The 22477-nt window shown below is 42.2% G+C and overlaps 2 protein-coding genes across 5 annotated transcripts; one reads left to right on the forward strand and one right to left on the reverse strand.

Moving 5' to 3' along the window:
* Positions 1-5353: 5353 nt before the first annotated feature.
* LOC121443682 (elongin-B-like) lies at positions 5354-5692 on the forward strand. The gene has a single exon (XM_041645484.1). The coding sequence runs from the start codon at positions 5354-5356 to the stop codon at positions 5690-5692; it is 339 nt and encodes a 112-aa protein (XP_041501418.1).
* Positions 5693-8761: 3069 nt separating this feature from the next.
* LOC121443691 (regucalcin) lies at positions 8762-20769 on the reverse strand. Of its 4 annotated transcripts, none has more exons than XM_041645498.1 (7): positions 20700-20769; positions 18818-18995; positions 16496-16678; positions 13591-13806; positions 11789-11920; positions 10565-10719; positions 8762-9390 (listed from the first exon to the last, which is right to left on the reverse strand). In XM_041645498.1, exons 2-7 carry the CDS (start codon positions 18978-18980, stop codon positions 9340-9342), a joined length of 900 nt encoding a protein of 299 aa, XP_041501432.1. In that variant the 5' UTR covers positions 18981-18995; positions 20700-20769; the 3' UTR covers positions 8762-9339. The 4 variants fall into 4 exon arrangements, with proteins under 4 accessions (XP_041501432.1, XP_041501430.1, XP_041501431.1 ...); XM_041645496.1 differs by lacking the exon at positions 20700-20769 and adding an exon at positions 20376-20625; XM_041645497.1 differs by lacking the exon at positions 20700-20769 and adding an exon at positions 19355-19662.
* Between the last annotated feature and the right edge of the window lie 1708 nt (positions 20770-22477).

Below are 22477 nucleotides of genomic sequence, written 5' to 3' on the forward strand. Positions count from 1 at the left end.
ACAACCCACATGGAATCTGTTTTGGCTAACTCTTCTTGGGCCTGGGTCCTGCTCTGGAGTGCTTTGGTTATACCAAGTGATATTCCAATGGGCAAAAACCCAACTCTTCTCCTCCTCGCAGGTATCAGTTACAAACAGACTCTTGGTTAACTGATGGTCTTTGTGTCCGGTCCTTTTTCCAGGGCTAGAATTTTGTTTGGTTCCAGCCTGTGTAGGTCTAGTGTGTGCTGCTGCAGTCTCTGGGAGTTCATATCGAAAGGATTGGAGACTCAACAAGACTTCCAAAGACGAAGTTCTCAGTACAAAGGATATTTATTTGCCCCAGAGGGACAAAGGACAAGGAATAAGAGACAAAGACAGGAAAGGAAGCAGTTGAGGAAGAAGGGAAAAGGAGCAAGGGAGAGGCGGGGGGGGGGGGGGGATATTTTCCCAGAGGGATAGAGAGGAGACAGATGTGACCCATAGATAAATTGCAGTTTATAGAGGGAAAAGGAGAAACCCCATGTTAGGATGAGTTGGTTTGTTTTGATTGGGCATGTGAATAATGGTAGCCAAAAGAGAGTATTTTAGTTAAGGTTTTATTGCTGTGAAGAGACACAGAAAGTTAGCTTTGTGTGGGGTCTGGGATGGGAGAAGAATCTTCAACAGGTCCAGGCTGCTGTGCAGGCTGCTCTACCATTTGGACCATATCATATGATCAGCAGACCCAATGGGACTTGAGGTGTCAGTGGCAGATAACGACGCTGTTTGGAGCCTTTGGCAGGACCCCTATAAGTGAAATCACAGAAGAGTCCTTTGGAATTTTAGACCAAGGCCCCGCCATCATCTGCAGACAACTATTCTCCCTTTGAGAGACAGATCTTGGCCTTCTATTGGGCCTTAGTGGAAACTGAATGTTCAATAATGGGCCACCAAGTTACCAGGTGACCTGAACTGCCCATCATGAGTTGGGTGTGGTCACAAAGTAGGATGTACACAGCAGACATCCATTATCAAATGGAAGTGGTGGATACGAGATCAGGCCTGAGCAGGTCCTGAAGGCACTAGCAAGCTACATGGAAAAGTTGCCCAAGTGCCTATGATTCCTACTCCTGTTCAATGCCATCTGCTGCCAAACATGCACCTATAGGGGTGTGCCTCATAGGGTGTGCGCTATGATTGGTTGACTGAGGAAAAAGTAGGGCCTAGTTTACTGATGAGCCTACATGATATGCAGAAGTGAACGGCTGCAACATTTCCACCCCCTTCTTGGACAACCCTGAAAGAAACTGGCAAAGGGAAATCTTCACAGGGGGCCTAACTTCAGGCAGTATACAGGGTCATACAGTTTGTTTGGAAGGGAAGATGGCCATATGTATAATTGTTCACTGATTCATGGGCTGTAGCCAATGGATTGGCTGCATGGTCAGGGACTTAGAAAGAGCATGGTTGGAAAATTGGTGAGAAAGATATCCAGGGAAAAACTGTGTGGATAGATCTCAAATGGGCAAAGAAACTTGTGTCCCATGTAAATGTTCATCAAAAGGTGACTTCAGCTGAGGAGGAGTTCAATAATCAAGTAGACAGGACGACCCATTCTGTGGAGAGTCAGCCTCTTTCCCCAGCCATTCCTGCCATTCATTTCAAACAGAGACGGGGATTATGCATGGGCTCAACATTATGGGCTTCCAGTCACCAAGGCTGGCCTGACTACAGCTACTGCTAAGTGACAGATCTGCCAATAGCAGGGACCAACCTGATATGACACCATTCCCTGGGGTGACCAGTCAGCGACCTCGTGGCAGGCTGACTACAGTAGAAAAGACAACATTTTGTTCTTACTGGAGTAGATACTGATTCAGATATGCATTTGCATTTCCTGCACATATGCTTCTGCCAAAACCACCATCCGTGCACTTACAGAACGCCTTATCCACCATCACGGGTATTCCACACAGTACTGCTTCTGACCAAGGAACTCACTTCACAGCCAGAGAAGTGTGACAGTGAGCCCGTGATCATGGAATCCACTGGTTTTACTATGTTCCCCACCATCCTGAAACAAATAGCCTGATAGAAAGATGGAATGGCTTTTTGAAGACATAGTTAAAGTACCAATTAGGTGGCAGCCTGGAGGAGTGGGGCCGTGTTCTCCAGAAGAAGGTGTGTGTTATATGATTTGAATAAATATCTAAACATGGTACAGTTTCTCCCATAGCCAGGAACCACAGGTCCAGGAATCAAGGGGTGAAAAAGGGAATAGTTTCACTTATTATCAGCCCTAGTGACTCACTGGAAAATTTTTGTTCCCTGTTCCCGCCATTTTTTTCTTTTGGCTTTTCAAGACAAGGTTTCTCGGGCTGGAGAGATTTCTCAGAGGTAAAGAGCATTGGCTTCTCTTCCAGAGGTCCTGAGTTCAATTCCCAGCAACCACATGGTGGCTCACAACCATCTGTAATAAAATCTGGTATCTTCTGGCCTGTAGGCACACATGATAAATAAATCCTTTAAAAATGTCTTTTAAAAAATATAAGACAGGATTTCTCTTTGTAGCTTTGGAGCCTGTCCTGGAACTCTGTAGGCCAGGCTGGCATCAAACTCACAGAGATTCATCTGCCTCTGCCTCCCGTGTGCTGGGATTAGAGGCGTGCACCACTGCCACCCAGCTTGTTCCCCTTGTTCCCATGATCTTAAATTCTACTGCTCTAGAAGTTTTGGTTCCAGAAGGGGAAGCCCTTCTGCCAGGAGCCACAACAAACTTTCTATTAAACTGGTCTTCTTGGCCACGTTTTATTTCTAATGTCCTTAAACCCACAGGCTAAGAAAGACATGTGTGAGGAGAGGTGATTAATCCAGATTGCCATGGGGAAATTGGATTGTTTCTCTACAATGGAGCAGGATTGTTTCTCTACAATGCAGTGCAGGAGATCTACGAGAAACTACAGCAGCCTAATCCAGGCAGGATGAGAAAGGGCACAGATCTGTCAGGAATGAAAGTATGGTCACTCCTCCAGGAAAAGAGCCAAGCCTGCTGAGGTGCTTGCAGAGGGTAAAGGAAATACAGAATGGGTAGTAGAGGAAGGTAGTTCTAAATACCAGCTAAGGTCACATGACCAGTCACAGAAACGGGGATTATAATTGACATGAAAGTTTCTGTTTTATTTTGTTAAGACTGTATTTTATACGTTTTCTTTCCTGTATTTCTTTATCATATGTTGTAATATCAATTAAGAATTATCAGTAATTATCATATTTAAGTTTGAGATACTAAAAAATGTTTCTCAAGGGACAATGCCACTATCCTCTATTTCTAATACATTGCGGTCATATGAGGTTATATCATGTAAGGCTTCGTTATGACCTGGTTAAATAGATAATGTGTTTGTGATTGTATGTGGTATAGTTATGTGTAGGAGTTATTATGACCTGGTTATTGTTTTCATTTGGAAATTGATCATGACATGAGGAGATATGATTTGTGTCAAGTTGACAAGGGGTGGATTGTGATGGCTGTTCTCGGTTGTCAACTTGACTATATCTGGAATTAACTAGAATCCAGAAATGGTCGCAAACCTGTGAGAGATTTTTGTGCTTGGGTTGAAGTAGGTAAATCCACTTCTAGTTGGACCTTTGGAGGCAGGAAGACATATGCCTTTAATCCTGGCCACACCTTTTTGCTGGAAATCTATATAAGGACATGAAAGGAAGACATTTTTGTTCTTTACCTGTTTGCTTTCTCCCTCCCTGGGACTAGATTCTTGGACTTGTTCACAGCCAGTCATTATAGCTAGACTTCAACCTGCAAATCATTTCATATATATATATATATATATATATATATATATATATATATATGATCTATGCCACAGATATATCTATATATCTGTGGTGTGTGTCAGATTCATTTTATAAGTTCTGTTCCCCTAGAGACTAAGACACTCATCAACTACCTGTGGCAGGAGTTATAACAGCTGCTCTTATCACCCTTGACCTTTCCTAGCTCCTAGCTTCCCCCTTACTCTTCCTACCACCTGCCTTCACCACAGGCTCAACTAAACTGTTTCCATGCTTTTCTGACTGTCTTCAGACTAAGCAATGATTCAAAAGTCTGGGTAATGCTTTAAACACGTTTTCTTAGGTCAGCCCCAGTACAGTCTGGTTGCTCTTCCCTACCCCATCTCATGCCCTTCCCTTGGGTCCTTTGGCACCTGCCCTAGTGCTAAAACATGAGCTCCCATCTTACTCTCTGGCAGGTCCCAGATTCGATCCGCCTTCTAAGAGGCTGGCTCCAAGTCTTTATTCACATAGTATGATGGCTAATTCCAGTTATTAATTTGACTACGACTGGAATCAACTAAATCTCAAACATGCCTGTGTGGGGATTTATTGATTGGATCATTTGAGGTAGAAAGACCCACCGTAAATCTGGCCTCACATTCTGGTGGCAGTCCACATAAAAAGACATGGAAGCAGGAAGCTTTGCTTTCTCCTTTCCTGGCAAGTTCATCTACTCTGCTGCTGAGGCATTTATTCACTGGTGTTAGAACCAACTTCTCAAAACCCCTCCTCCCCAAATGGAGAGTTGTGGAGGCATCCCAACTGATACATCTACATAACAACTCCTGCATCTGAGGTGCAGGGAACATTTCAGAAGACTGTAAGAACCAGAGAAACAAGGAGCTTGCTGTGACAATGTAGCTTCCTAGAACGTCAGAAACTACAGTCATGATGTTTCAACACCATGACTACCCAAGCAGGAGTTGAACAAGAACCACAATAGGTGTGCCAAAATGGGCAGGGGAAGGCTCAGGAGGCCTCAACCCTATGCAAAGAACTATAGGCAACTAAGAGAGGAAGTAGCCTTCCCTGGAGTACAGCATACCAATTGGTTGTTCAATACCAAAACACATACAAAATTGCATTCTACAGACTGAACAGGTTATATTTAGGAATATATATGCATATAACAATAATTAATGAAAAAAGAGGCCATGAATTTGAAAGAGAGCAAGGAGGAGTGCATGGAAGCATTTAGAAGGAGGTTTGGAAGGGAGAAATGATGGAATTATATTATAATCACAAAAGTAAAGGAAATAATTTTTAAAGTAAAGAAAATGGGAGGGAGACTTGTTTGGAAAAAGGCTACATTGGGAGTAGGAGAGAGATGAGAGGTGGCAATGGGACTGAAAAATGGCCAAAGTCTATTATATACATGTATGAAATTGTCAAAGAGTAATAAATCAATAAGAAAAAAGACTGGAGAGTCTCATTCTGAGGATTCCTGGAGGCAGGATCGCCCTATTCAGACTGTGGTAGAGGATCTTGGGACTGAGCGTGGCTGTGCCAGCGCGTGGAGCCAGAAGCAGCCTCCGGGATGGACGTGTTTCTCATAATCCGGCACCACAAGACCACCATCTTCACGGATACCAAGGAGTCGAGTACCGTATTCGAGCTGAAGCGCATCGTTGAGAGGATCCTTAAGCGGCCACCAGATGAGCAGCGGCTGTACAAGGACGACCAGCTCCTTGATGATGGGAAAACTGTGGGGGAGTGTGGCTTCACTAGGCTGACAGCAGGGCCACAGGCCCCAGCCACAGTGGGCCTGGCCTTCCGAGAGGATGACTTCGAAGCCCTGCACACTGAGCCCTTCTCCAGCCCTCCAGAGCGTCCATATGCGATGAAGCCACAGGATTCTGGAGACAGTGACGATTAACAAGCTGTGTAGTGAGGGCCCCAGGCCCACCCCCACCCCCAGAGACCCATTCCCTTAATAAAGATTTGGCTGCTGGGCAGCGGTGGTGCATGCCTTTAATCCCAGCACTCAGGAGGCAGAGGCAGGTGGATCTCTGTGAGTTCTAGGCCAGCCTGGTCTACAGAGCTAGTTCCAGGACAGGCTCCAAAACCACAGAGAAATCCTGTCTCGAAAAACCAAAAATAAAATAAAATAAAATAAAGATTTGGCTGTCAAAAAGAAAAAAAAAGACTGGATATATCCAAGAGGCTAGACAAAAACCTTTCAGGAAGGATTAGAGGCCGCAAGGCCGTCCAAAGCCTAGCCTATGCCTCCCATGTGCAAGTAGCTAACAGTACTGACTGGCGGGGGCAGGAAGAGCACCAGAAGGCCCCAGAGGCTTTTCATGAGAGAACACCTCTGAGAAGTTCACAGGGCCCAATGCAGACTGCTCAGAAGTCTTTTGTAAATAAAATGTCTTAAGTCCCTAAGACACACTTCCCCAATATCAACCGCAACTACCAGCTAATAAATTAATGTCAACTGTTGTCTTATCCATACCTAACTCTGACCCTGACTCTAAAATCAATATTTGAATGCTGACCTCAATCAATACATGATCCTGGTCTTAACCATGAGCCTGACCTGCCCTTCTCACTAACCATAGCCTTGAAACCCACTCTAAATCTGACTCTAAACTCTCAGCCTGAACGTAACAATGACCTGCATTCCAAACACCACCTCATCATGACACTGGCTGGCTCTAACCCCTGACCTAAATGATGCCAAATTTAATCTTTAACCATGACCCTGCTCTAACCCGAGTCAGAACACTGGCACAGACTCTGAACAAGACCTGATACCTAACTCTAACCCAGACTCTGATGCTACACTAAGGATAGCCCGAATTGTACTTGCAAACTCTGAGCTTAAGGAAATGCTAAGTTGTTTCTTGTAAGGTATTTTGTCACAGCAACAAAAAGTTCCTAGCGCAGGAGCCAATTCTCTCAACTTATTCAACAACTTTTAAAGAAATTCCAGTTCACATTGGAGCACATTTATTCAAGGTGATTTAAGAATTTAGAAATGGGCTAGAGCATGTTTAACATGTGTCTAAATTTAATCCCCAGAACCCAAATATGAGTAAAATTAAATATTATTGAAGGTCAAACTAACACAACTAAAACAATTTTGAGGGGCTGGAGAGATGGCTCAGAGGTTAAGAGCACTAATCGCTCTTCTGGAGGTCCTGAGTTCAATTCCCAGCAACCACACGGTGGCTCATAACTATCTGCAATGAGATCTGGTGCCCTCTTCTGGCCTGCAGCATACATGTAGGTAAAACACTGTATACATAATTATTAATAAATAAATCTTTAAAAAAATAAAAATAACACAATTTTTTAAATATTTATTTATTTATTATGTTTACAATATTCTGTCTGTGTGTATGTCTGCAGACCAGAAGAGGGCACCAGACCTCATTACAGATGGTTGTGAGCCACCATGTGGTTGCTGGGAATTGAACTCAGAACCTTTGGAAGAGCAGGCAATGCTCTTAACCACTGAGCCATCTCTCCAGCCCCCAAAATAACACAATTTTGAAGTTGAGAGCTGGTGGTGGTGGCTCATATCTGTAATCCCATTACTTTTGAGGCTGAGACAGGACTATCATGAGTTCAAGGCCTGTTTGAGTGACAGTGATATTTTGTCTAAAAACAAAACAAAACAAACTTAAACAAAATAGAATAAATTTGGAGAGATCACACTATCTAGTAGTGTGTGTATATGTGTGCATGTATATATAAGTGTGTGTGTGTGTGTGGTATGTGTGTGTGTTACTAAAGACTGAACCCAGAGCCTTATACATGGTGAACAAGCCTTTAGCGCTGAGCTATAACCCCAGGCTGGCACTACCCAATTTTAAGGTCAATTTAAAGGGACAGAAAGAAGATCAGTGATCTGAGGATAGGGTAAAAGCATGTTGAAGGGCAGAAAGAAAAGATGACAGTGGAACACAAGGAAACTTTTGGGGGTAGTGAAGAGATTCACTGCTTTTTATGTGGTTGATATGAATATATATGACACATATATGAATATATGATAATTTTATACACTTTAAATATGATCAAGCTAATTATAGCTCAACAATATTACTTTTAAAAAATTCTTTCTTCCAGGTAGTGGTGGCACATTTCTTTAATCCCAGCACCCGGGAAGCAGAGGCAGGTGGATCTCTGTGAGTTCGAGACCAGCCTGGTCTACAGAGTGAGTTCCAGGACAGGCTCCAAAGCTACAGAGAAACCCTGTCTCGAACCCCCCCCCCCCGTAGGAAGTCCTACAGCCAGTAGTTACCTGCCCACTTGGGCGTGGCCTCTTATACTATATATGCCAATCTCCGCTCCAGCAGAGGATTCTGATTTGTGAGTCTACCCCTAAATAAATAACTGTCTATTTCTCAATTCTGAGCTAGTGTGGGATTTCTTTTAAGCGTCCTTCTTCACCACCACCCCCACCCGCCACAAAATATTCTTTCCAAACTCGGCATGGTGGCACACGCACATCTCTAATCCTAGCATCTGGGAAATGGAGGCAGGAGGCTGAGGAGTTCAAGGCCACCCTCACCTACACAGAAAGCTCAAAATCAGCATGAACTACATGAAAGAGACCACATTTCAAAAAAGAAAGTGGAAGAGGGCTGGAGAAATTACTCAGCAGTTAAGAGCACTGGATGTTCTTCCAGAGGACCCAGGTTCAATTCCCAGCAATGACATTAGCTCTCAAATGATATCTAATGGTCTCTTCTGTCTGATGCCCTTTTCTGTTATGCAGGCATACATGCAAATAGCACAGTCACATCCATAAAATATATAAATAAATATTTAAAAAGGAAGAGGAAGCAGCAGCGACACTCAGTGAGATGTCCGTCAATAAAGGTACCATCTGAGATCAAGTCCTTGAAATAGGATTTGCACATGCGTGCGCGCACACACACACACACACACACACACGGATGAATAAATGTAAAAAAGTAACGTAAATTCTTTGCCATGTGATGTATTTTTTTTTATATCCAGTAGGCGGCAGTTAGAACCACAGACCACAGATTGTGACACGGTGTTTGTATCATATCCTGTGACAGTATCTTAGTTTGTAAAAATAACACACAGGAAGTATCCCAAAATCATTATAAATCACCAAGTTTCTATGCATTAATTTTTTTGAAGCTTTGGATCCAGCAAGTATAGAATGCAGGAAAAAAATGGACATAGTCCCATTTCAACCCAAGAGCAATTTGCAGTCATCAGGCTGATTGATAGTTGAACAACTTTTTGCGTTTCTATAGGATTGTTTTTAATAGAAGGCCTAGAATGTGCTATTAAAGCCACTTATTCTCTGTGAAAAATGCTCTACTTTTAGAAAAACAAGGAATGTAATTCACTGTTAGTTAATATGTCACACACTGGGTTTATTCCCCAGCACCCAGGCAAAACTATAAATTAAAGCCTAGCCCTGCTATATCATTGTCTCATTAAAAAAAAATAGATTGAAATTTCATTGGTTTAAGTCCCTTAGTTCTCCAGTTGTCTTCAAAGCATTTTCTTCTGACAGCAAGGAAGAGCTGCAGTTTACCCTGCATAGGAATATGGGGCGATTCCTTTGACCCCAAGACCAGTAATCTGTTGGGAAAAAAAGAATGAAACTGGTAAATTATAGTCTTCAAACCATTGTTACAGATCCAGGCATGGTGGCTCAGACTTGGAACCTCAGTACTTGGGCAGTTGAGGCAGGAAGACTACATAGCCAGCCTGGGCTATGGAGTGAGATCTTGTCACAAACAAACAAACACCAAGCAAATTGAGATAATATGTCTAGGGGCTGGAGACATGGCTCAGGGGTTAAGAGCACTGACTGCTCTTCTAGAAGACCTGAGTTCAATTCCCAGCAACCACATGGTTGATATATATATATATATATATATATATATATATATATATATATATATATATATATTGCCCTCTTCTGGCCTGCAGGCATACATGTAGGCAGAACACTATATATAATAAATAAATAAAAATAATAACATGTGTAGCTACTTTTAATAACCCCATTTTATTTTATTTTTTTAAAAAATTTATTTAACTCTATGTGCATTGGTGTGAGGGTGTCAGATCCCCTGAACTTGAGTTACAGTTAGGAGCTGCCATGTGGGTGCTGGGAATTGAACCTGGGTCCTCTGAGAGAACAGTCAGTACTCTTAACTACTGAGCCATCTCTCCAGCCCCCCCCATTTTATTTTTTATCATGAAAAAGAGTTAGGTATTACATGGTTCAACCAGTCATTCACATACATTCCAGTTCAATGAGCGAGCATGCACACTGATATAGAGCAATTTAGTTCTATTATTTTCTCACCTGTCAAGAAAGGTAGGTTTTTATTTGTTTGTTTGTTTCGGTTTTTCAAGACAGGGTTTCTCTGTGTAGCCCAGGCTGTCCTGGAACTCTCTTTGTGTAGACCAGGCTGGTCTCAAACTCACAGAGATCTGCCTACTTCTGCCTCCCGAGTGCTGGGATTAAAGGCGTGCGCCACCACTGCCTGACTCATGTAAGATTTTTTAAATCAGTGTTTGCTGTCACAAAAATTGTTAAAAACCTGCACATCTTTTTATGACATCAGAACAATCAGATGATCTTACAAACACTATTGAAAGTAGGTCAGACACATCATTCTGAACTTTACATAACTTATAGTCTAGATTAACATGCCAATCACATGGTTTTTGGGAAGTATGCAGAAGCACTGATCAATTATTTAACAGAATACCCTCCACGCCCCCCAAAAGGCCACATCACCTTGAAAATGCCACCAGCATCTGGCTGCCTCAGAAGGCCTTCAGCATCCATCCCATCCCTGGCACAGGTCACATACATTTCAGAGTAATCCTTTCCTCCAAAGCAGCATGATGTTGTTTTATCAACAGGCAACTTTACAGTTTGGAGTCGTTTTCCTAGGTCAACAAATACTTTATTTGAAATTTAGGTCTAAAAATTTGCAACATACACAATGCTTCTGGAGCTTTTCTGAAGGATAGGGATGGTCTAAGAGACTGTGGGGCTCAGAATTCATCCCTTGGAAGGGGCTAGTGCACATCACAATGGCGTACCAACATGTGCTGACTACATCAACTTAAAACCTGAGGAAGCTTGGAAAGGAATTCTAGACACAAAAGAAAGCATGGCTCAGCACTCCCCCCCCCCCAATGGGCTGTGCATGCTGGCAGTGAGCAGGAGCTCCGCAACTCTTTTAAGAGAAGGCTTTCTGACTCAGCATAAGAAAAGGCAGCTTCTATCCTAATATCCAACAAAATAGACTTCAAACTAAAATCAATCAAAAGAGACAAAGTAGGACATTTCTTGGAAAAGTCTGCTGGATACTATGGGCCTGTAGGGTGAAGATTGGTATGCCAATGGTACTGAAGAACTCTGGGTGACTGTCTAGGCAGTGAGATGTCTCTGTCAATTCTAGAGTTTTGGAAGTTCCTTAAAATGCACTTTCTGTTTTCTTAGGTAATATTATATACTTCTGAAGTCTTTGATGGAGTTAAACAATAGATAGTTATAATTATAGTTTCCCTTAGTTATGATAAAATATAAAGTAGATATAAATATTGTAACTGTAATTCTTGCTTGACACCTGTTTTGTTACATGTAATTTTTAACTAAACCTTCCTTTTTATTTAGACAGAAAAGAGGAAATGATGTGGGAAGTCCTTCTGTATATGTATTGACTGACTCAAACTCACCATCCCCTTGGTTTAATCTCCTGATTTCTAGGTTTATATATAAGCTACCATATTACCTGGCTCCCATCCATGTATTTAACTTACCTTCTCTGACAATTAACTTTTGGCAGAGAGACTTACTTCCATAGAAATTCTTGACTATAAATTTGGCGCTGTGTATTTTGCCTTCATTTCCCAAATTGCCCAGTTAAGACCACTAAGATAACTCTAACTGTATTAGTAATGCTCTCTAGTTTTCTGGACTGGGTAGGGTTCCATTTCGTCTGCAGCCTACCTGTCTCAGGATCTAGACGAATCACTCTTCCTCCATTGTAACAGGCCACCCAAAGCTTTCCCTCAGCATCAATGCACATTCCATCCGGGATTTGTTCATCTTTCTCCATCTTGTAAACACTTCTGCGGTTGGCTGCAGTTGAAAACCAAAACCAAAACACGACAAAACAATGGGTCACCCAATGCTAACGAGTAGACAGTGCCCTCTCAAGCTGCTTATAAACATTGGTCACTTACGCTTGTCTAGTGGCTGGCATGTGAACAGAGGATTTTTACTACATGATTGGGATAGATTCACTCCTTTTTGTCTTTATAGATATATAAAGCTTTCTAAGCTTTCTAAGCTTTCTAAGACTTCAGAGGAAAAGAAAAGTTGGTTTTCTTTTTTTTTTTCACTTCTGGAGATAGAACTCAGAGCCTCGTGTATGGTAGACAAATGCTCTACCACTAAGCTCAATAAAGCTGCGTTATCTATTTATTTAGATACAATTTCTCATTTTATATCCAAGGCTGACCCAGAATTCGTTGTATAGCCCAATCTGTCTTTAGAGTCTTAAAATAATCTTCCTGCCTCAGACTTGTGAGCACTAGGATTAGTCTTATAGGATCAGTCATTTCCAAATTCTTAGTAAAGTATCTATAGGTAGCTCTCTGAGGCTGACCGAAACTAAGCTTTGCAAGTCTATCTCGGACGTTCTTCAGTCTGTGCTTACGTCACTGTCTTAGTGACCAACACTCGTGCTTTTACTAAGCTGAAGATCTATATGGCAGCTTAATGGTACCATATGAACAATGCATGTACAAACCCTGGGGGGGCACTCATTATTTTTCTTACTTGCTACAAAATCAAGAAACAATATTTAAAGAGCTTACTTATTAAAAAGGGCATTCTAAAATCCTCAGGCTGCTTAAAGGAGATCCAGAGTAAATAAACAATGGACAGTGAAAGGTAGAGGAGGGCTGGAATGGTACCTTAGCACACACAAAGAAATGAGTTTGCTCTCCAGCACCTCAAAAAAACAATACAGAAGAATAGCCAGCTACAAAATTCAGGTCATTCCAGCAATCACATTGAGGTATAATGGAAAAATGTTAAATCCATGTGTAAGGAAATTGGGTAAGAATAGTCATAAAAAGAACACTACACACTTCAAAGAAAAGCCCTGGAAGAGTTTGCCCTTGATTAAATCTACATAAAGCCTTGTGACTTTTTTCAAGTCATTTTTATGATTGGTTTTGCTCTTCCTGTCTGGCACTTTCATTAAACAGTTTCAAGGTCTCCGTTTTAAATTCTTCTAAATAATTTTTTCCCTAGAAGTTCCCAGTGATGGCTCATTTTACAGAACATTGATGGAACTGAACCAACCTGGAAGCACTTTTCTGTTATTTTTCTGTTTCAAAGATTGTTCATTTGCCTACGATTAACTAAAGATCAACTAAGAATCGGGCACCCAAATGGTCAGAGTTTTCCCTCTTTTCTTGCACTCTGTTGTATATTATGTGCCTTTAGGTGCTATCTGATAGGTTAAGATTCATTCTCCAGGGAGGAGATGGAAAGCAAAAGTTCAGGCCTAGTTTCAGTAGGCCAGCTATAGCCCTAGTCCCAAATAGCAGAGTTCAGCTGTGCTGGGGACCACAGCTTGACTGGCAGCTCAGTCAAGTCTGAGTCATCTTTAATTTCAAAGTTCTGTAGTTGACAAAGAAATACTTTTTCACATGGACTGTGGGAGAGATCCCTTACTGATCATTAAGATATAAAAATGATATGAGTGGTATTATAAAAACTAATAAAGATGTTCTTACAGATTTGTCCTGTATGCAGGTCATAGTCAAAGGCATCCACAGCGTAGGACAGGCTGTCAATATAGTAGAAAATTTTATGGTCCAGGGACCAATCCAAACCATTGGAGATGTCTACTTGGTCAAAGTATTTCTTAACGTTGTGATCGGGAAAGAGGGAGTACAAGGACCCTTGGTGCTGCTCAAGTACTGCTGGGGCTGTTTCCTCAGCCATGGTGCCTTTGGGACACAAAGAACATTAGCTCAGTCCTGTAGATGTTCATCCTGTACAACCCCCATCTTCCCTCATTATGGATCATGATACCAACACTTTAGATTAGGAGACACGAGGGTGAATTTGAAACAGTTGGTGACTTTGAGGTCCAGCTGGGCTATATAACAACCCCCTTCCTCAAACTCTCTCTCTCTCTCTCTCTCTCTCTCTCTCTCTCTCTCTCTCTCTCTCTCTCTCTCTTTCTCTCTCTCTCCCCCCCCCCCTCTCTCTCTCAAACATCCACACACATACACATATACACAAGTGTACACACCCACTATTTAGCAATTTAGAGATATGGTTTCAAATAAGAAGGGATAAACATGAACTAACCTCATTTTCTCCTACTGAGCACAAGCATAAAACCTGAACAAAATGCATGGTAGACGCTAAGTGTGGTGGCCCCTCCCCTGTAATCCCAGCACTCTGGAAGCCGAAGAAGGACGATGAGAAGATTGGGGACAGCCTGAGATATGTAACCCCTTAAAAGAGATTTGTGGACTCCTAGACCCCCACACACTGGGATCAAATTGCTGAAACACAAAGTCAAATAAAGACAAATGTCTCAAGTACTTCATTCCCTTAAGTCGGTGTTCAGTATTCAGGGAGATGGACTTGGGTGATACATGCTCTCAGAGGCCAGAGCAGACTGATTAGAGCAAAGAAACTGGGAAGCTACTATTCATGCTTCATTGGAAAGAAGAGGAAAACAGATTGCAAATACGAGAAGCAAGCTTGAGCGGCAAGAGGACAGTGTATAGGGCCGTCCTCTCTATACATATATACACACACATACATGTATGTATATAGTGTATAGGTCCTCTCTCTCTCTCTATATATATATAGATAGATAGGTATATAGTGTATAGGTCCCCTCTCTCTCTCTATATATATATAGGTATATAGTGTATAGGTCCCCTCTCTATATATATAGGTATATAGTGTATAGGTCCCCTCTCTCTCTATATATATAGGTATATAGTGTATAGGTCCTCTCTCTATATATAGGTATATAGTGTATAGGTCCTCTCTCTATATATATAGGTATATAGTGTATAGGTCCTCTCTCTATATATATATAGGTATATAGTGTATAGGTCCTCTCTCTATATATATATAGGTATATAGTGTATAGGTCCTCTCTCTATATATAGGTATATAGTATATAGGTCCTCTCTATATATAGGTATATAGTGTATAGGTCCTCTCTCTACATAGGTATATAGTGTATAGGTCCTCTCTCTATATAGGTATATAGTGTATAGGTCCTCTCTATATATATAGGTATATAGTGTATAGGTCCTCTCTCTATATATAGGTATATAGTGTATAGGTCCTCTCTCTATATATAGGTATATAGTGTATAGGTCCTCTCTCTATATAGGTATATAGTGTATAGGTCCTCTCTCTATATAGGTATATAGTGAATAGGTCCTCTCTCTATATAGGTATATAGTGTATAGGTCCTCTCTATATATAGGTATATAGTGTATAGATCCTCTCTCTATATATAGGTATATAGTGTATAGGTCCTCTCTATATATATAGGTATATAGTGTATAGGTCCTCTATATAGGTATGTAGTGTATAGGTCCTCTCTCTCTATATATATATATTGTGTATATATATATTATATAGGTATGTAGTGTATAGGTCCTCTCTCTCTCTCTCTCTCTCTATATATATATATATATTGTATAGGTCCTCTCTTCTGTAAAGCAAAGGACACTGTCATTAAGACAAAAAGGCAACCTACTGACTGGGAGAAGATCTTCACCAACCCTGCAACAGACAAAGGTCTGATCTCCAAAATATATAGAGAACTCAAGGAAAAAAAAAGAACTCAAGAAACTAGACTTTAAAATGCTAATTAACCCAATTAAAAATGGGGCACTGAACTGAACAGAGAATTCTCAACAGAAGAAGTTCAAATGGCCAAAAGACACTTAAGGGATCATATTCTTTAAAAATGACAATGCCATAAAAAAGAGAGAAGGGAGGAGGGTCAAGAAAATGCTTCATTAAGAGGATGAAAAGACAAGTAAGTACAATATATGATTCCAGACTGGATCCCTCACTGGAGGGGAAAATTCCATAATGGACATTATTTAGTCAGTTAATATACTAGAAATACAGACTTATTGAATCAATACTAAACTTTTGTAAGTTGCTTACTAAATTGTGTGCACGGTGGCACACACTTTTAATTCCAAAACTCAGAAGGCAGAAACAGGTGTAGTTCTGTGACTTCAAGGTCAGCCTGGTCTACTTAGCAACTTTCAGCCTGGCCAAAGTTGCATAGTAAGACTGTGTCCCAGAAAAAAAGTCGTTTTCCTTAGGGAACACACAAAACACCCACACATGCAGCCCTAAATGTTTCTGGAGAGAGAAAGGCTCAGATAGAGTACATATGAAAACAAGAACAAAATGTTTACAAGTCACTCTCTAACTCTAGGTAAGGTTTAATACATATATATGTTCATTATATAGTATTACTTATTTTGGTAGAACACTTATCTAGTATATATACATTTTTTGTTTCATCCCACAGCAACACACACACACACACACACACACACACACACACACACACACACACAGAGTAAGATTCAAACACAAGAAATAGGGGCAAAAAAAGAAAGAAAGAAATCATACCAGCAAAGTATCTCCCAGCAGGATCCACCTTCCCATCATTGAATCGATTGTTTGTCTTATCTTTATCCACTGTGGCTAAGACAAATACTGATTGATCTTCCCAGTTCAAAGCACAAAATTTGGTTCCAATGGTGGCAACATAGCCTCCCAACTGTCGAAGTGCCACTGAGCTAACTGGGGCATCTGCAGAGGTAAAGACAATACCTAGAAGGTAGTAGGCAGTCTGGTGGTTGAGCACAGAGGTCCCTGTGTCATATTTCATTTCTTAGGCAGGGGTTCAGTGATTTTTTTTCTTTTTTTTCGTTTTTGCTTTTTCGAGACAGGGTTTCACTGTTTAGCTCTGGCTGTCCTGGAACTTGCTTTGTAGACCAGTCCAGGCTGGCCTCAAACTCACAGAGATCTGCCTGCGTCTGCCTCCCTAGTGCTGGGATTAAAGGCGTGCGCCACCACCCCGTGGGTCCAGTGATTTTAATGGTACTAAGATGTTGTCTGACCATGTAGCAGAGGGGTAGCCCCAGTCTCAGTATTCTCTTGCCTCTACCTTCTGAATACTAGTATTATTGGTGTACATGGCCGTATTAGTTAATAGCATGTTGAAAGAGTCCTTATTTTTAATATATTTAATTACAAATTGTTTCTCATTTTCCAAATATTTTTGAAAATATGCGTGGTAAGAATAATACGATTATATATGCAATGAAATACAACCCTTATATCTCTATTATATTCCTATATTTTTATTAATAGTTAGCTTTTCTGGTTGTAATATTCTTCCCTGTATTAAAAAGAAACCTTTTTAAGTGGAGAGAGATTACCATGTTGGGTATCACAGGAAATACACTTATCTGAGCTTGTTTAGAAACATTTCCCAAGCACCTCATCAAAGCTAAATGCTCTTAGCTCAAAGCCCTGCTCAGAAGTGACTCAAGCCCTTGGGGACCCTGGGAATATACAAGACCCTATAAGGAGGGTCATGCTCTTAACAAGGAATCTAACTACAGCCTGAGATGCCTCCTGATAATTTAGCTTTCTAAACTCCTGCTAACACATAGACCCTTTGCAAGACTGGGAAACTTTGCTAATTATGGGTAGGAATTTGGGGAATGCTGGGAATGAGGGACCAGGGAAGGCAGAGGCAGAAGCATTCTGCTTGGAGCTATAAACACATTGATGGGTAAGTTTGAAGCTGCTTCTAGTGGAAGCAAGAACCTGTGAGTTCCACATCAACCTTAGCTATATATCAAGCCCTTGCCTTATAAAGAAAACGGTTCAGTAGGTAAGGGCTTTTTGCTACCAAATCTGACAATCTGAGTTCAATCCCCAAAACTCATATAGTGTAAAGAAAAGAGTTCCAAAAGTTGTCCTCTGACTTTATATGGTGGAAGGAGTGAACCGACTCCTGCAAGTTCTTCTCTGATGTCAACATGGGTGCGGTGGAACCAGTATGCCCCACACACAAAATCAATTTTTTCAAAAAGTCTGGGAATGCAGCTTGTGGTGTGTGTGTGTCCTGGTTTCAATCTTCAGCATCAGGGAAACATGCTTTAAACTCACAGTTGGATTCATGGGAAAAGAGCAGAAACCAGAAATTCCCTTTGACTTAGGAAAATCCTGCTATCTCTTCCCAAGGATCCAATAACAAAAACAGAAACTTGTTTGCCTACTTGATAAGCACTTCCCGGCCCATTGCCTTGAGACATAGAAAGCCCTAAAAACTCCTCTGAAACCACAAAGCTCTCATGGGAATCCTGTCAGTAATCTCACATTCGTGCTGGGAGTAAACAGTACTGGTTGATGCTTTTGAAGCCTAGGAACTCTTTTTTTTTTCACAAAGAAGTGATACATCTGTTTATATTGTTGGTTTTTTTAAAAAATGGAGGTCTTGGCCTAACCAGAGCAGATAGCTTTTGCTATGCCACTAATGGAGTGTTCGCCGTGGATACTGTTATCGGAAGGCAATGACTATACTGAAAGAGACACTATAGTACCTCAGCATTAAAACAAAAACAGGGCACTGGAGGCATAGTTTGGTGGTAGAGTACTTGCTGAGCATGCGTGAAGTCGAGGGTTCCATCTCCAGTATCACAAACTAAAGCAAAGGAAGGTGGGAATGCTGTGCTCCATGCAAGAGAATGAGAAAAATATTGATGATCATCATTGGGTTCAAGTGGGCACAGAGACCATGATAACCCAAAAGATTTCAAAGTATCTTTAGTCAGGCTTTAAGAAGAAGGACCCAAGGCAATGATGTCCCCCTTATATCCCCCCAAGCTGGGAAAAGATGGCTAACTGTGAGGAAAGGAGCTCGGCTTTCATTCTTACCCACGGCCACTCGTTGCACATGCTTGCTGAGGGAGTCCCATCGACAAACCTTCTTTGCAGGGATGTCTACAAACAGCAGAGAGTTGGATGCCTCCTCCCATACTGGAGACTCCCCACACCTGCAGTTGTCCCGTAAAACACATTCGATCCTGATGGAAGACATGGTCGCAGGAAAAGCCTATTAAAGGGAACAGAATAAATGAAAGGCAATTGTATGGAGCAAATTCAGCACAAGACCCAGTACGGACGGACGGCAGGTAGTTAAGGTATGCACAGTAGCACTTCTGTACACTGTAAATAGAGCTTTTAGATGCAATAGGAAGACAAAAAACCTGTTAATTGTTTTATTATAAAATTAATTTTATTAAGGCAGCCTGGAACCAAATGTGAAATCTCCTTGAGGTATGACAGTATTGGATCAGAACAAAAAGGCGGGTGCACGCCCCCCCCCCCATCAGAGCAAGGCGAGCAGCATGGAAAAGGAAAAAGAAGAAAGGGCTAGTAGGACGCGGCATGAGGCATCTTCAGTCAACTTACCAGTGAGGGTCTTTTCAGAAAAGAAGCACTCTGCCACCCACACCTTGGTGGTACTAACTCAGCCTTTTATGCTGGCACCCTGACCTCCAAGGGGGCGGGCAGCTCCCTTATTGGTGGCTCCTCTGGGTGTCTGCAGGTCACCTTTTTATGCTCTCACTCCCCCCTCATCAATGGATGCTATTGATCTCCTTGGGGGGCAGCCAGTTTTAGAAATGTATTCATCAGTGATAATACACTGAATTAAGTCACCAGCCAGAGGCTTGGTGTGTGGCTAGGGCTTGGGGTTAATATCTAGTTCTGTCCCTACCTCCCCCCAAAAGCCCATGTCCATTTTCAAATTCAGACAGTCGCAGGTGTGAAGGGCATTTTCCCTCGTTCGTGTATTTTTGTTGTTGTTGTTGTTGAAGCTTGGCTCCTTGAGGCTAGTTGGTAGGGAGCCTTGAATCCCACAGGCAAAGAACAATCTAGGCTTGAATTTTAGGCCAAAGACTGTAACCAGTGAACTGGGAGAAATAAAAAAAGAAAAAAATATCAGAAAAATAGAGATCTATCAAGAATTCTCCCTTGAAGGAGCAGGAAACTTGGCTCTGCAAGTCTGCCCCAGTAGGCCTTAGTGCGGATGGAAATTGCAGCAACATCATGCTTCTCCCAGGGATCTACCACGCATGGGTGGGCAAGTGAATACAAGGGTCGGGGGAGAACAAGCTTTGGTTTAATGTTTCCTTCAATAAATTGCATGATTTTAGAAACACAGCTCAGACCTCTGTCTCAAAGTATTAACTCCCAGCACTGTAGCATTGGCCATGTTTCATTGGCTGTTGAAAATTGGCCCAGGCTCCAAAGGGCTATCAATCTTAGATAAGCCGCAAGATCAGACGTGGGACTTTTGCAATAGTATTTTTAACCCCACAGGCAAGCAACGTGTGGGGGGGGGCAGTGCTGCCAAATGACCCATTTTTTTTTTTGCCCGGGCTGGGGGGAAGGGAGGTTCTGACTGGCGGCTTGGATGGGGGTGGAGTACCTGTGCCAACGGGAGGGTTCTTCGGACACTGCTGCGCCTCCCGAGGTTGGGGGCAGTGACAGCAATGACAGAGCTCTGGGAAGCTGACCGCCACCGAGCCTGCCTTCTCCTGGCACGGGGTCTCCGGCTGGTCTCTGCGCAGGGTGGGAAGACAAGGGTGAGCGAATCTAGCTTCCCGGTCGCCTGGGGATCTAGCTTTCTTGCCTTCTCCACGAATGCTGTACTGTCCTGGATATTCGCAAGGCTAGTGGGACAGCGCAGGCAGCTCAAAGGTCACGCAGAGAACCTTGGGAAGGAGAAAAAAACTCGTCAGGCAGGCCTCACCTTTCTCGCTCCCGGTGCTCCTGCTGTTCCCCTCACGTCTCCCACAGCAACTGGAAGCACCCAGCGGAATCCAGCCGGGGCAGGCGTGAGAAGCGGCAGGGGCACAGCAAACGTAAACTTTGGAGTTTGGATAGCTATCTAAAGTTAATCTCTTAGTTCAACAAACAGAAAGAAGTTGTTAAAATACCTAAGGGATTGGGACAGGGATCTGGTTAAACACAAATAGGTTAAAAAGAAAAGAACAAAGCGGTTAAACAAAGCCCTTTGTCTCCCTAGCTGGGAAGACCTTGGTGGCAACAGGCCAACTCTTGCAAAAATATTTTTGGAAGGGGAAGAAAAATGACTTTATTTGATATGGTTTAAAAATCACATGGAATAAATGATCCTAAACATCAGTTAGCTTTCCAGTCCCCACCGAGAGCTATACATGTTATTTCTTTTCCCTTCCTTGTTGTAGGGTTACGGTGAAACTCAGGACCACCTACCTCCAGGTATTCTACCACTGATCCACACCCCTAGCCCTTAAGAAATTGTTGTTTGACAGTCTCATTGTATATCACCAACTCCACATCAAAACTCAGCCCCCCACCTTTCTTTTCTTTTGAAACAGTCTCAGGTAGGCTGGGCTGGCCTTAAACTGGTTATGTAGATAAGAATAGCCTTGATTCCTCTTGCCTCTGTCCCACTTTTCCCTTTTCTAAAAAATATTCATTTATTTTATGTGTGTATGTGTTGCTTGCATGTAGATAGGTGCACTGGATACATTCATGCCTAGTGTCTGTGGAGACCAAAAAAGGGTGCTGGATCGGGTGCTGGATCGGGTGCTGGGAGTAGAACCCAGGGCATCTACAAAATTAGCAAGTGCTCTTAACTGCTGAGTAGTTTCTCGAGCCCCAATTTTTTTTTTCTTAAAAAGCAATGGAGGGAGGTGGCTACGGTGGCACATACATCACCCTAGCACTCCAGAGGAGGAAGCAGGTCACTGAAAGTTCCAGGACAGCTAGGTTTAGGTGAAGAGTTCCAAGTCAGCCATAGATGCATAAAGAGATCATTTCCAAAGTTCAAAATTAAAATAGGGGCCGGAGAGATGGCGTATTTGGTACAGTACTTGGTGTATGCGCATGGGGACCCAAGTTTGGATCCCAGCACCTACTGAAAAAGCCTGGCGTAGCAGGTGGCTTCATATCTGTGACTCTGGAGTAGAGAATGGAGCATCTCTGGCCAGCCAGCCTAGCTAAGTCGGTGACTTCAATCCCTAGGATCCATATGGTGGAAGGCACGGACAGAATCCCACTAATTTTCCTCTGACTGACATGCACAGACTATGATATAAGCATGATACCCCCTCCCATAAATAATAAGTGTAGTTAAAAATAAACATCTAGTATTACACTTGAGATTTGTGGGCTTTATTGTATGTAAATACTCGAAGATGGCCTATCCTGAATATACTGTCCCATTCTTTGCCTTCTGAACGATTCAAAAGTCATCTGACACATTTAAAACACCATTGGCTTGGCATAGTTTTAATTCACTAAGTAAGAAAGGAATAAAATGAGCAACCCAAAGTACAAGATACTCCAGACATGTTGGACACAATCAGAACAAACTCATTTCCAAGTTTTCTTTCTTTGGGGACAGTACTAGGGATGGAACCTAGGCTCTGTCCTTATGCAGCACACACACACAGTAGCCCTGAGCTCTACTCCCAGAACTCAGTTAAAGTTTAAGGGGGGGGGGAGTTTAAGGACGGGAACTTGGAAAAACCAGTTTTTGAC

This window comes from Microtus oregoni, unplaced genomic scaffold (genome assembly GCF_018167655.1).
Source record: "Microtus oregoni isolate MIOR12 unplaced genomic scaffold, Mior012 000112F_000, whole genome shotgun sequence".
Classification (NCBI taxonomy): domain Eukaryota; kingdom Metazoa; phylum Chordata; class Mammalia; order Rodentia; family Cricetidae; genus Microtus; species Microtus oregoni.